Source organism: Larimichthys crocea, chromosome I (genome assembly GCF_000972845.2).
Source record: "Larimichthys crocea isolate SSNF chromosome I, L_crocea_2.0, whole genome shotgun sequence".
NCBI lineage: Eukaryota > Metazoa > Chordata > Actinopteri > Sciaenidae > Larimichthys > Larimichthys crocea.
The window spans coordinates 30,065,821-30,079,155 of NC_040011.1; the positions used below are offsets into that span (position 1 = coordinate 30,065,821).

At 44.7% G+C, this 13,335-nt stretch overlaps 3 protein-coding genes across 3 annotated transcripts; 2 read left to right on the plus strand and 1 right to left on the minus strand.

The window, feature by feature from the left end:
• The first annotated feature begins 248 nt into the window (after window positions 1-248).
• LOC104922666 (BTB/POZ domain-containing protein 18) lies at window positions 249-7,085 on the plus strand. Its single transcript, XM_019274400.2, has 6 exons — window positions 249-771; window positions 2,207-2,320; window positions 2,462-3,711; window positions 4,010-4,825; window positions 4,972-5,082; window positions 5,635-7,085. Exons 2-6 carry the CDS (start codon window positions 2,218-2,220, stop codon window positions 6,412-6,414), a joined length of 3,060 nt encoding a protein of 1,019 aa, XP_019129945.2. The 5' UTR covers window positions 249-771; window positions 2,207-2,217; the 3' UTR covers window positions 6,415-7,085.
• A 757-nt stretch (window positions 7,086-7,842) lies between these two features.
• Window positions 7,843-10,121, minus strand: cryba1l1 (crystallin, beta A1, like 1). The gene is made up of 6 exons (XM_019276031.2): window positions 9,997-10,121; window positions 9,615-9,697; window positions 9,348-9,466; window positions 9,091-9,232; window positions 8,846-8,988; window positions 7,843-8,527 (listed from the first exon to the last, which is right to left on the minus strand). The coding sequence occupies exons 2-6, from the start codon at window positions 9,687-9,689 to the stop codon at window positions 8,380-8,382; spliced, it is 627 nt and encodes a 208-aa protein (XP_019131576.1). The 5' UTR covers window positions 9,690-9,697; window positions 9,997-10,121; the 3' UTR covers window positions 7,843-8,379.
• Window positions 10,122-11,108: 987 nt separating this feature from the next.
• Window positions 11,109-12,931, plus strand: LOC104922625 (beta-crystallin B1). Its single transcript, XM_010735503.3, has 6 exons — window positions 11,109-11,239; window positions 11,395-11,492; window positions 11,603-11,721; window positions 11,815-11,947; window positions 12,036-12,178; window positions 12,281-12,931. Exons 2-6 carry the CDS (start codon window positions 11,400-11,402, stop codon window positions 12,450-12,452), a joined length of 660 nt encoding a protein of 219 aa, XP_010733805.1. The 5' UTR covers window positions 11,109-11,239; window positions 11,395-11,399; the 3' UTR covers window positions 12,453-12,931.
• Window positions 12,932-13,335: the final 404 nt, after the last annotated feature.

Below are 13,335 nucleotides of genomic sequence, written 5' to 3' on the forward strand. Positions count from 1 at the left end.
CGACATGTAAACAGTACTTTAATATTGATGATTTAGAAGGAGCTGATTATTTTAAAAAAATCTTTACACACTTGCTATTTACACACTGAGTAATTAAATATATTATATTTTATATGCTGGTTTTATACTGATCGTGTTTGTTTGGCAAATTCTTGATCTGAAAAGCAGCTATTAACCTATCACTGTCGAGCAAAGTACAGTATTTGCCTCTGAAATGTACAAATGTGCAAGAACGAAGTAGCACAGAATGAAAACACTCAAATATAGGTACATCAAAACTTTAATTTTTAAAGTGCAGGACTTGAGTAATGTACTTACATCCCACCACTGTAGGCTGTAGTCATTTTTTTTATATTAGTTTTGGTCCGATAACTATCTTTTATTCTATAAATACAGTCACTAACCACCGAAAATGCTCATCCTATGAGGAGTTTAATCTTTGGCAGCGACAGGGTAAGGTATAGGACGTGACTCATCTTGTGTTTGACGCTCCTTCTATCATCTTTGATTATCTGTAACGGCTGCGTGGTGACGCAGCGCGCCCCCTGGCGGCGGAGGGACACACTGCACTGTAACCGTCCGTTACCTGTGCTGCTGACCACGTTGACCCGTGGATGACCCCACTATAAAAAAAACACAGAAAAAAACAACTAAAAACAAACAAACAAAAAAACACTTTAAAGACTTTAAAACGTACATGCTTTTAAAAGAGAACCAGCTGTGTTCTTTAACGTGAGGACGGATTTATAGAGAGTTTAACGACTTCAAACGGTGAGTGAAGCCGGTGTCTGTCACCTGCCCGCGTTTGAGTGTAACCCTCCGCCTGGGTCAAGTAGTCCAAAGTGGTTTAAAAAGTCTAGTTAGCGATAATAATGTGATGTTAATGACATGTTAACTAACAGCTGCTCCACCCATGACTCGTTTACACCACACACAGTATAAAACTAACTCTCAGAGGTCTGCTAGCTGGCCGCTAGTTGACAGCAGTGATGCTAACCTGCAGGTGGGCTTTGATCACTGCAGATTAAATCTTCTCTATCCAGCCAGTTATCAGATTTATTGCTGGTTTCATTCATAGAAATCATCAAGTTCAGTAAATACTATGAAGAACTGCAACAGCTCAATACTTTGCACTTCAGTAAATACTATGAAGAACTGCAACAGCTCAATACTTTGCACTGCACAGCCAACTGGTACATATTTCTTTTCTTGATATACCTCACTGTGGATACTGTAAATACTATATATATATATATATATATATATATATATATATATATATATATATATAAGAATATATTATATAATAGTTTCTTGTATATTTTATTTTATTTTATATTTTTTTACATCTTTTACTTATATTTTATATTTCATGTTTATGCTGTTTGCACAGGATAAGAGGAAAACACAATTTCAATGCTCAGCATTGACAATGAAGTTGACTTGAACTTGAATAATTGTAGCAGCCTTGCAGGGGACTAGTTAACTTTAAAGGCAGCTATAAATCTACTCTCCTGGAGGCTGTTAATCTGTTAATAATCGATCTAATGTGCCAAACTGTTAATTAAATTGTCATATTTTAAAATAACAATTTAAAGCATAAACCATAAGTAATCTAATTAATAATATACATACTAATATTGAAGTATATGCTCAGGTGCAACAACCTCCAGGTAACTTTCTATGACTCTGTGGTAGCGTCTGCTTTGTTATGTGTGCTGCATGGAGAGGGTTAGGAGAACAACTCCTCTCACCTCCTGCTTGAGGCTGTGGAGGTCTTAAACAGCTCCTTCAGCAGCAGACTGCTACTCCCACCATATAAAGGAGCTCTGCCACACCTCTTTAACACCACAGCGTGACCTTTTTTTTTTACATATTTCTTATTTATGAATCATTTCTGATCCAGCTTGTGTACACGAGCTGCTGTGACAGTGTGGGATCATTAAAGTCTATCTTGTCTTAATATAGGCCTGATCTCACTACAACAGCTCATTATGTTGCTGCTTTAAATAGACTCAGACAAAAGACCCGACTGAGTGTCAATTCCACTAATGTCAGCCTGGATTTTTCATAAAGTCATAATAGATCTGTGCATCAGTATATCACACTACACAGGTTTGAGATGGACTGAAGTCACTCCAGCTAGAATTCAGCCATCCTTCTTTAATTCCCCCTCGCTCTCCTCCTCTCTACTCCTCCTTTGAAGTGGATGGCGAGATGTGGTGCTACAAGATACCGGGGTTTGAAGCCCTCCTCCTCACGGAGCTGCAGAGACAGCAACAATGCAGGCAGTTTTGTGACGTTCTGCTCAAGACAGAAGGTATAAACACGCTAAAAAAACCCCAGCTCACACATGTAATAAACAACAACGAGGTGTGCATATAAACACAGTCTCAATTCTACACATCTTTTACTGTATTTGTGAAAGTTATTATTATTATTCCTGATGTCTCTCCTCCAGGTGTGTCAGTGCCGGTACACAGCTGTATCCTCTCAGCCATCAGCCCGCACATCTCCGCTGCTGTGTCATCTACGCCGCCGCCCCCTGCAGGACAGAGCCGTCTCTTAGACTTACAGTCTCTAGATGCCTGCTCGCTGCTTCACATGGTCAGACTGATGTACTCCGGAGAAATGGTAGGGGAGCGGGAGGAGGAGAAACAAGAGGCTATTTCTGCCGCAGCCAGGCTGGGCATCCACGGGCTGGTGCAGGTCACAAGAAGAGTTTGTAAATGCAGACACGAGGAAGGAGAAGGCCGGCGTGCAGAGGTCGGAGTGCAGACAGAGCCAGAGGAGAATGAAGGTGGCAGGTGGAGGAGAGAAATGAGGGACGGATGCACCTTTCTGTGGAAAGAGACACTGTCAGGTGGTGGAAGAGAGACATGGACTCAGACAGAGGAGCAGGCTGGTTCTCACCCAGCAGCCTCCTTTGAGACCATTGACCTGGCTGCTCTACAGGGTTTAAGACAGACAGACACTGGTCTTCCTCCCTCTCAAATTCCCTATGTCCCCATGTCCCTTGTCTACCCACAAGATGAAAACCAAGCACACCAGTCTTCCTCTGCTACTGTGGACACTATGCAAGAATCTACAGCAGCTGTTGTGGCACCACCGTACACCTCCCTGCGTCCTTTCTCCAGCCAAGAGACCCCGTGTGCTGCTGACCCTCAGAGCTGGTGTTCTGCTCCTCAAAGAACAGGCGGAAATGTCCCAGCAGCTGAAGAATGGACGGACGAGCAGTTCTTACAGTTCCAAGGCAACATCCCAGGATACATCAACTACTTCCTGAACCCAGAGAAAGAGGAGAGCCCTCCAAGGGGGCGAGCAAGGAGGAGGCGGGGAGCAAGAGTGGGAGGTGCCAGGAGAGCCGGGACCGGGGAGAGAAAAGCCAGGAGGCCGCGAGCAAGCAGAGGAGGGAGGGGGAGAGGGGGGTTAATGCAGACGGTAGATGTGCAGGAGGTGAAAGAGGGCAAGCTGCAGAAGTTGTTCTTGCACAGGTGGGGCATGAGGGCGTCCAGGATGGGTCAGGGTGGAGGAGCTGCAGGCAAGAAACTATACCTGAAGACCAGAGAGCTCCTGAAACCGGTCAAGAAGAGGATCAGACGCGGCAAAGGGTTAGACTTCAGCCCGGGCGAAGACGTGCCGCTGCACAGTGAGGAAGGAGCAGGTAACACGCAACATGGACCAAAGAGTGCGACGCAGCAGTTTAACCAGGTGAGAGCGGTCCTGCTGTGACACGATCAAAACACTCTGGGCTGATAGTTCAAAGTTATTACAAAATCTTCAGATTTAAGAACATTTTATATGTTGAAATACGGTATTTTATTTTGAAAAATGATATTGCTGCAAGGTCTATTTTAGACTGCAAGGTCTATTTGAATCATTTTCATGTCAGATGTGACATTTGTTTTGATGTATCAGTATCAGTATGTATGTCATACATATGTTGTATGTAGGAAAAGAAGTTGATTAATAACTAATAACATTGTTTTTCTTTTCTTCCCCTCCTAAGCGACTCTACAACAATACCTTATCGGCCTCCAGCCCCTCCCTCCAGCCGTCCTCACCCCGTCTACTGTCCCCAGCACCGTCTTTCCTCCACACCACCCCCATCCCTCCCCCGGCCCCTCCACCTCATGAGGAACACTTTGATCGTCTACTAGAGGAGGTGATGATGGGCCTGGACATTTTGCCAAACAACAACAGTGCTTCACATTCTCAGCCTCCTCTCTTAGCCAGGAGCAGTACTAACACCTCCTCTGGCAGTACATTGACCAGAAACAAACAACAAGGCCGTGCTGCGGACCTCCTGGAAGCAGGGCCAGGTTTTCATAGGTCCACACAAGTTGAAGTTATAGCAGGCGGCTCTAACTGTGCAGACAGTGAGGGGCCCATCCTGCAGCAACAGAGGGAGGGAGAGCTCAATGAGATGCTGGAGAACCTCCTCCTGTCCTTCGAGCAACACACTGACAGCTGTGCTGCCACAGAAGAGATGGAGATGGGTGGTCAGAGCTGCACAGAGGCGATGAACGATGAAGCGGAATCACGCACGGCTCGAGCTCACAGTGCCGTTACTGTGGGAACACCGGAAACGGTCAAAAAAGCAGCCAAGCAACGAAAAAGAAAAAGAAAAAACGAATATCCGTTCTCATTTGAGAAAAAGAGGGTGAGGAAGCCAGCGTTGTCAAGTGACGCGAAGACCAAAATGGTCCATGACCAACAAGACAAGCAGCTACAGCAGATGCCGGTGGTGAAACTAGAGAGGAGCGGCCCGCTGCCAGTCCGAGTTACACTGAAGGGACACGGCAGTCATTATCTGGAAGTCAAGGTGACAAACATTTCTGACTACTCTCCACTAATGCTTCTGATGATCTTTGCTGTCAGCAGACCGAGCCAAAAAAAAAAGTACACAGCCACAGAACGTGAAAGAAAATGTCTCAAATGTTGTTGTTTTTCTGTGTTTCTAATTTTCAGAGTGCAGTGTTCAGTTCTTCATCAGTGAGATGCCAACATAACAAGAATAAGCAAGTCTTTAGCGGTTTGAAGATGTATCCAATCAGGAGCAGGTTTAGAGAAGCACACATGGTGAGCATCACCTCTTTTTACGAGATTGAAGACAAATAGATGAATGTGTCTTTATTTGTTATTATTTTTAGACGCACTAGCAACTAGGGATCTATTGGTCCACCGCTTCAGTCCAGACTGAAATATGTCTACAACTGTTGGATTGATTGTCGTGACTTTGCACAGACATTCATGGTTCTCAGAGGATGTATCCTGATGTATTTGGTGATCCCCTGACAACATTTACAAGATAATTTGGCATAAAACTTTATAAAGACACTCCCAAGATAATGAATGCTAATCTCTTTTGTGATCCTTTAACTTTTCACGTTGCGCCATCATGAGATCAAAACAGTACTTATACCTGAAACCTGAAAAACTAACAACATTCCCATCAGCCTGAGCTGTACCTTCGTGTACACTAAACTAGATGTTGAACATGGTAAACATACCTGCTCATTTAAGCATGATGTTGGCATGACGCATGATATATGGACATAAACACGGCCTTGCAAAGCCACTAAAATTAGCGTTGTTTTGGTATTTGTCTGGGTAATCTCATTTGTTTTACAGGACAGTGCTCCCTTTCTTGAGGAGCCACTTGGACACAAAAAGCCACTTTCAACCCTCCAGCCAGGTCACATGCCCAAAGATAATGTCAGTCTGTGTAACGGTGAAAATCCAACATCACCGATTCAGCCGCAGCCTGCGGATGAACAACACGAGAGACATGAAGAAGAATGGACTCTTCCGCCACAACTAGAGGCGGAGGAACCTGATAGGAGGGGAGCAGAGTCAGAGGAGGAGATAAGCGATGATGCCCCCGCGGCCAAGAGGGTTTGTTTTCAGCAGATGCCACAGCTGACACCTGAAACGTGCACACGCAGCCGTGAATCTGCAGACTTTGAACCAGCAGCTGTAGAGGTAGAGGATGTCATCGATGAGATGACTGTTTCTCTGACTAGAGTAGAAGATTGTTTGCAAAAAGGGGAACGAGAAGCAAAAACAGCGCAGAGTGAAATCAGATGTTCGGCGGATGAAGAGGTGGAGAGCAGCGGCGATGAGATCATTGATGTGGATGGAGACGTGGAAGAGCCAGAAAAGGATTGCTGCCAGAGCACGACAGCACAGAGAGAGAAGCCTTCACATTCAGAGGTCAGCCTGAGGTCAGCAGGAAGCTGCGAAGAGGACAAAGACAATGACATCGATGTGATTGGAGGATCCAGTCCCCTGCCTGATCCGGTGACCATCGACTGGACAGATTCTTCAGAAGGTGAGAAAGAGGAAGGAGACGAGGATGTTGACGTTGTCGGGGAAAAACAAACTACGCCTCATCAGCAGTGTTTTCTATGATGAGTAAAAGTGAGCCTGTTAACAGAAAATATCAGACTGAGGTGCTCTTATGTTAGCGTCCAGTACTAACAAAGTTATACTTTTTTCTGTTTGAGAAAAGATTCCTGAATTAGTTTCATTTTTCTTGTGAGATACAAAGCAGGTAGAGAAAGTTAAAGTGAAGTGATTACTGAAACGGTGTGCATCATGATGCATAAAGACACTCGAGTGAGTTTAATCAAAACAACAGGAGTTCCAGTTTGAGCTCTTAAAGTTGAGTATAGAGACAACATGACTAAAATAGTTCATTTGTACTTTATAGATATTAAGACATTGGTTTTATGTAAAGAGTTGCCAGTTTGTTACTGCTAAGTTCAGTAGTTTGTGATTTTTACGCAGATATGTTCAGTTAAGTTTGTTTTAACTGTCGAGTATTGAAAACAGCATGAACCAAACGGTTAACGAAACTGCAAGAAAATCAGGTTTCTGTACTATCAAAGGAATCAGGAGAGTTTTATTAGTTTTAAATACGACAATGACCGTATAAGTTGTAAATATTATGCTCATGTCAGCTTCTGTTCTGTGAAGGTTTGTTAAATGTTTCAGGAAAACTCTTGTCTTCCTCGTTTTACTGTCACATTATGTTTCACAGTGTTCCGCACGGCACTTTTGAGTCTGCAATAAAAGTTTCCTCTCTACTTCCTGTGTCACATCAGCTATTTTCTGTGACTCCGTGTGCATGTCTCTCATATGAGGTTCATCAACACAGATACTAGACTTGATGACATCATTGATCATCTATAATATTATCCAAACAATGTCCAACATGTCAAGTCAGTAACTCCAATAATACTGGAATCACATCACTGACGTATGTTTGACGTATTTGTCACTTTCAGTGTCTGCTGTGAATAGCTTGTGTCTTGCACGTATTGTCAAATTAACAAATGTGTTTCTTAAGTTTCTTTGTTTGCAGAATATTTCCTAAATGCTGCTCTTATTTTGTCAGGTATGAAAATAATATTGTGATTTCTGAAGTTAGATATCTATGGTGTTATTCCCCGTTGCCTCTCCTGTCCTGTCCTTTTTATCCATCAGTTCTCACTGTTGTTTACAGTGTGCTCTCTACCTAATGTAGCACTTTAAATTATAGTGCCACATTATAGTACATCATTGCAGTAAATTAAAGTACTACATAGCTTGACTTTATGCCAGTTGCATGATTTCATTATGGAACAAGGTATCAACACATCAATAGAAAGTTATCAAACCACTCTCATGCAGAAGTGTCTACAGACATTATGACTTTACCTTTATGAAAACCCATTGGAACGAACATGAACTTTAGCCGACCACAACCGCAGGGTGCGTTTCATAATGCAAAGAGACAAACTTTATTCATATATTTGTTGAAATGAAATCACACTTCTCTAATAAAACAACAAGACATGAGGTGAAATTGAGTTTATTAGTTTATCAACCTGTGGATCAACCTCCTACACACAACCACAAAACACATCTGAGCTGCACCACAGCACAGAGTGCTGCACTGAAGAAGGTGAGTGCAGCTGGGGGAGGGTTTTCCTGATCAATGGCACCGTGTCGGAGCTTCATCTCCCCTCTTGTTTGGTTTCTCATCCAGCTCAGGTGACGATACAGCGCAGGTGTGTGTTTGCGCACGAGGTGTGTAGGGACCTCTTAACCAAATAAAAAGACACCTTGTGGGTGTCAGTTGTGTCGGCGTGTGTGGAGCGTGTGTGTTCCCTGTGCTTTAAACAGTGCGATATTGTCTCTTATCACACTCTGGTAGCGGCTGTAAATCAGTAGCGGTGTTGAGTCAGGGCGGGGGCGGTTGTTGCGGCTCAAGTCAAGAGGAAGGAAAGGGTTGAAGAGAGCAAGAAAGAAAGCGAGGAGAGGGTTATGGATAAAGGGAGGGGGGGGGAGGTAGAGGGGGAGCTGCTATCTCAGTCTCAGCCTGTCCTCCTCTCAGTGCTGGATACGCCTGATGGACTGGATCTGGGGGGTCTGACAGTGGGAGCCCCAGTTCTTCCAGTGCTGGTAGTCTCCACTGTGCCTCTCGCACTCCATGATGTACTGCTGGCCTCTGTAGCCAGGGTGCTGGTAGCACACGAAGCTGCGGGTTGGACAGAGAAGGCGAGCGAAGGTTAGGGAGTCTATTTTAGGAGCTGCATGAGCTGCCGTGACAGCGAGGGGATTTAGTGCATGCTTAGAGCTTCCAGCTGGTATGTCTGTTACATTTAATGCATTGTGATGAGGGGTTATAGTGACAAGTGTACAACTTTGTTTGCCTGCTGTGTGGATTAAATCAGCTGATGTCTTTACAGAACAGAAACTATATAAGACAGAGATAAGTCCCAGTCACCTGGAAAATGATGGAGCTTATTCAGGTGTGTGTCATGTTCAAATATTATATAAATCACAATACACTTACGCGCCACACTGCACGTGCATGGAGCCAACTTCAGGCCACATCCAGCCCATGGCCTGCAGAGAGGGGTAGTCGTCACAGAGCTCCACGCTGCGGCCCATGAAGTTCTCCCTCTCGAAGATCATCATGCGACTGCTCTGGTGGGACTGTAGAGGAGAGAGAGAGAGAGAGGCAGTTTGGATTTTTGGATTCTCGTGTTAAATCTTGATTTCTACTTGGAACACTAAGAGACAGGACGAAAAACTCACAGCGCAGTAGATGGGGCGCAGAGACATGAAGCGCTCCACATGGTAGGAGAGGGAACCACTGTAAGCGTCCCAGTGGGGGTACTCTCCTCTCTCCAGGACGAACTGCTGACCCTGGAAGTCATGGTGCTCAAAACCAACCCAGCTGTTCAGAGACAAGGAGAGAACTGGTAACGTTACAGTCTGACCTTTGTTTCACAGTGTGGGACAAAATATTCTTTTGTATTTCATTCAGAGAAAAAAAAGCTTGTGAGACTTACGCTCCACTCTCCACCCTGATGGAGCGGATGTTGTCCAGTCCGCACTCCTGGATGTTGCAGCACTCGGAGGTGAACTCCAGGCACTTGCCCTGGAAATGCTCCTGCTCGAACACAGTCACCTGAGAGAGACACACAAGGAGTTTAGTTGGAAACAAGTTTACAACATAGTTCTTGAATTTTCAGTATCAGGCACAGATCATATAAATTCATCTCACTTCTATTTAGTTTTGAATCACATAATTTGTAGACAAATTATTGTGTTTTTACCTTGAAGAAAGGAGCCATGCCCATTCCTGAGTTGACCAGTGGCTGCATCATTGGGTACCTTGAAGTTCTGTACATCTTTACTCCTGAGGAGGACAGAGAGAAGGAGGTGAAGTAAAATGCAAGAAGATGAAGGGGAACTGTGTCTTAAAGGATTGTTTAGTGATTCAATAATGAATATTTAAGACTATATGGCATGTTTTCTTCTCATCATCTAGGCTCTAACTCATCTCAATCTGAACTCAAACAGTGTGGAGGAGCTCTGGCCAGTCAAATTAAAGGTGAAAGATGAACAACAAGATGTCATGCGGGTGTTTCAGAAAGTGCTTTTGGTTTTCAGCTTGTGTGGCCCTGAGCTGTGTGGAGAGCAGATGTGCAGCCTTACCTAGATTGTCACTTTATTAGATGAGCTTTGGAGTGGTACGCGCCTACCGCCTGCCTCGCGTAGAGCTCTGGGAGAACCTGGCGCTTCAGTTTTATACCGACGGTCGGAGGAGCGCGCCTGCTGGTGCGCGTCCACGGCTCTGACTCTGCTCGTGCACGCCGTCCATTTGGCACAGTGATGGTGCCACCAAAGCCAGTGGGGCGAGCTCCCGCTGGACTCTGTTGTCCCCCCCCCTTCCAGCGACCAGCTCAGCAGATCTCATAGTGCTGCTGGTTCTCTGAAACAAAAGCGCTCCGGTATGTTCGGACCCCGGTCAGCAGTCCAGCTCGTGCCCAGGCACAAAGGGCCGGGATCGGGGTGGAGAATGTGGGGATTACCGGCGGAGCACAGAGGCACCGCGGGGGGACACTGTACGAGATAACTGTATGGATGTATTGAAACTTTAGGAGGCACAAGTTTCATTTTAGTCCTGCTCACACAATCACATCTTATTGTTTCACCAAGAGCTCTTGCGCGCGCACCCTCACAGGTGCAGGTACACCTGTGTGCACACCTGTACCACCTCTTACACGTTTATGCACTGAATGCAGCAGTTCTGATTTAAATTTAAAGTCATCCAAATATAAATCACATTAAACACACCTGTGCTCCTATTAAATGTGGGTGTGTGGTCTTTTGGCCTCTATGTAGAAGGGTCTCAAACATTAAGTGAGGAAGAACTTCATTCAGATTTATGCATCACACACAAATGTGATATTGTGATATGTGAATATCTGGAAACATCCATGAAATATTTCTGTTAGATTTAATTTAACTTTAGCAACTTTATGCAGAAGCCAGATGTTTGAAACCACATGTTCCTGTAGCCACAATCAATATTTCATGTACATAATAAGTGGCTTGTTATGCTGATATGAGAGTATGGAATTTGAAATATAAGACACAATTATAACGAATTTGGCTCCTCTAAATGTTAGAAAACCTGTACTAGCAGAGCTGTGATATTTCTATCAGTAACTGGTCTTCAGTCTGTTCCCCAGCCTCTGTGAATCCTCCTCTGCCTCTGCCCATCCCCTCTGTGATGATGTGGGGTTTCTTTTGTCTCGCGCCTCTGACCTCAGCAGGTTTGTTTCTCTGGCCATAATCCCCCTCCCATGGGCGCCAGCGTATAAAAGGGAGAGGCGCACTCCGAGCCACACACATTCGGAGTGAGGCTCGGCGTAGGCATCGTACACACACACAGGTAAGGCACACAAGAGGAAGCAAGCAAGAGGAAGAGATACAAAATATACATATATCTCTAATGTGTCCTTTATTTCCTCAATACGCCATCAAAACAGGTTTGATTTGTCACATGATACCCTCTCACCGTGTTTTTTCTCCTCTCTCTCCACTCAGTAATCATGTCCAGTGCTGATAAGTCCAAGACTTCTTCCCAGACCGATGGGAAGGCTACCCAGAGCAAGAAGACCGAGATGGGAATGATGAACTACAAGGTGGGTGGCTGCCTCCTGTGTCAGAATAGTCTCCGATGAATTTAATTCATCACATCGCATCCCTTAATGTTGGTGTACTGACTCACCTGTGTGCTCCTGTCTCCCTCCAGATGTACGTGTTCGACCAGGAGAACTTCCAGGGTCGCATGATCGAGATCAGCAACGAGTGCATGAATGTGTGTGAGATGGGCATGGACCGTGTGCGCTCCCTGCGCATCGAGTGTGGACCGTAAGTCTCACAAAAAAAAAAGATACATGCATTTTACTCACCTGTCTTTGCATGGACTGAAGAATTCATCATATGATATTGTGTTATCTGCAGCTGGGTCGGCTTCGAGCAGATGAACTTCTGTGGTGAGATGTACATCCTGGAGAAGGGAGAGTATCCTCGTTGGGACTCTTGGAGCAACTGCCAGAGGAACGACTACCTGCTGTCCTTCAGGCCCGTCAGAATGGTAAAACAGCAACATATGAATTCACACTTTTATATTTTCACTTTTTGCTTTAGACTCCTCCATAAACTAGTGTCTTCCTGTCTTCCAGGACCCTGAGAAGCACAAGATCTGCCTGTACGAGGTCGGAGAGTTCAAGGGCCGCAAGATGGAGATCATGGACGATGACGTTCCCAGCATGTTCTCTTATGGATTCACCGACAGAGTGGGCAGCATCATGGTCAGCTGTGGAACGTGAGTATCGGTTGCAGCTCAAACATCAGGCTCACTCACAAACATGCCTCCAAATGACATGAAATCAACTGAATACTGACATTTCCTCCTTTTTGTCTCCAGCTGGGTGGGATACCAGTTCCCTGGATACCGTGGCAGCCAGTACCTGCTGGAGAAGGGTGAATACAGGCACTTCAACGAGTATGGTGCCCGCCATCCTCAGTTCCAGTCTGTGAGGCGTATCCGTGACATGCAGTGGCACCAGCAGGGCTGCTACACCATGTCCAGCAAGTGAGGCTCGGGGAAGGAGAGAAAGAGAAAGAGCGGAAGTGAGGGAGAGGGGCGGAGGAAGAGGGAAAGGGGGAGAGACACCTGAGGCCTTGGTACCTTTAAACAGTCTATGATCTGATATAGTGAGGGGAAGGGTGAGGATTTAGATCTGCCCCTGATTGGAGACAACACCTCAGTGGAAGGACGGCCCTCTATCCCTCCCAGTCTCTACTTTTCTCTTTCTCCCCTATGGGCTGAGTTTTGCTTTCCCCCCTTTTCTCCCTTTTTTTAGTCCCTCACCTTATTCCCCTCAACACTCCTCTGAAACACCAAAGAGGGAACACAACACCTCTGACTCTCGGCACAGGGTATCGATGCACCATGGGAAACTGAGTCCCTAGAGCCCCCTGCCTCCTGACTTCTTGCTCCTGTGCTTTGCACATCCTCTCCGCTGTACAGAATCCTGGCCAAGTTTTCAATAAAAAGAAAAATCTTGATTTCAAAGATGCTGTTGTTGTTGTTGTTGTTGCTTATTACTGCTAAATAATATAATACAAATGTGATTATTACATTTTAATAACCACCATCATCATTTTAATTGATCAATTTTAATAATAATTCATTACTGCTTTTCAGGTACACTGTTAAAAATGTCTGTAGATTTTACAGTGAACACTTATGCCATGAAATATGACTGTATTTTATTGTATACTGTAAAACACATGACATGTTTCTGGTAAAATTCTGGCAACCACAGCTGCCAGTTTTTTAATGTAAAAACATTTTTATGTCATATTTTATGGCAAAACCTTGATAATTTCCCTTAAAATGCTGAATAAATACAAAAAAAAAGTGGTGTTTTATATCAGAGACCATTAATCATACAGTAAAATATTGTAGTATTTAAT

Excerpts from the sequence above, each read along its gene's own strand:
- LOC104922666 (XM_019274400.2), top strand. The coding sequence starts at position 2,218 with ATGTGGTGCTACAAGATACCGGGGTTTGAAGCCCTCCTCCTCACGGAG. Across the intron at positions 3,712-4,009 it reads CGACGCAGCAGTTTAACCAG|CGACTCTACAACAATACCTT; the intron begins GTGAGAGCGGTC and ends TCCCCTCCTAAG. Across the intron at positions 4,826-4,971 it reads GTCATTATCTGGAAGTCAAG|AGTGCAGTGTTCAGTTCTTC; the intron begins GTGACAAACATT and ends TCTAATTTTCAG.
- cryba1l1 (XM_019276031.2), bottom strand. The coding sequence starts at position 9,689 with ATGTACAGAACTTCAAGGTACCCAATGATGCAGCCACTGGTCAACTCA. Across the intron at positions 8,989-9,090 it reads TGCGCCCCATCTACTGCGCT|TCCCACCAGAGCAGTCGCAT; the intron begins GTGAGTTTTTCG and ends TCTCCTCTACAG. Across the intron at positions 8,528-8,845 it reads ATGCACGTGCAGTGTGGCGC|CTTCGTGTGCTACCAGCACC; the intron begins GTAAGTGTATTG and ends TCCAACCCGCAG.
- LOC104922625 (XM_010735503.3), top strand. The coding sequence starts at position 11,400 with ATGTCCAGTGCTGATAAGTCCAAGACTTCTTCCCAGACCGATGGGAAG. Across the intron at positions 11,722-11,814 it reads CTGCGCATCGAGTGTGGACC|CTGGGTCGGCTTCGAGCAGA; the intron begins GTAAGTCTCACA and ends TGTTATCTGCAG. Across the intron at positions 12,179-12,280 it reads ATCATGGTCAGCTGTGGAAC|CTGGGTGGGATACCAGTTCC; the intron begins GTGAGTATCGGT and ends TTTTGTCTCCAG.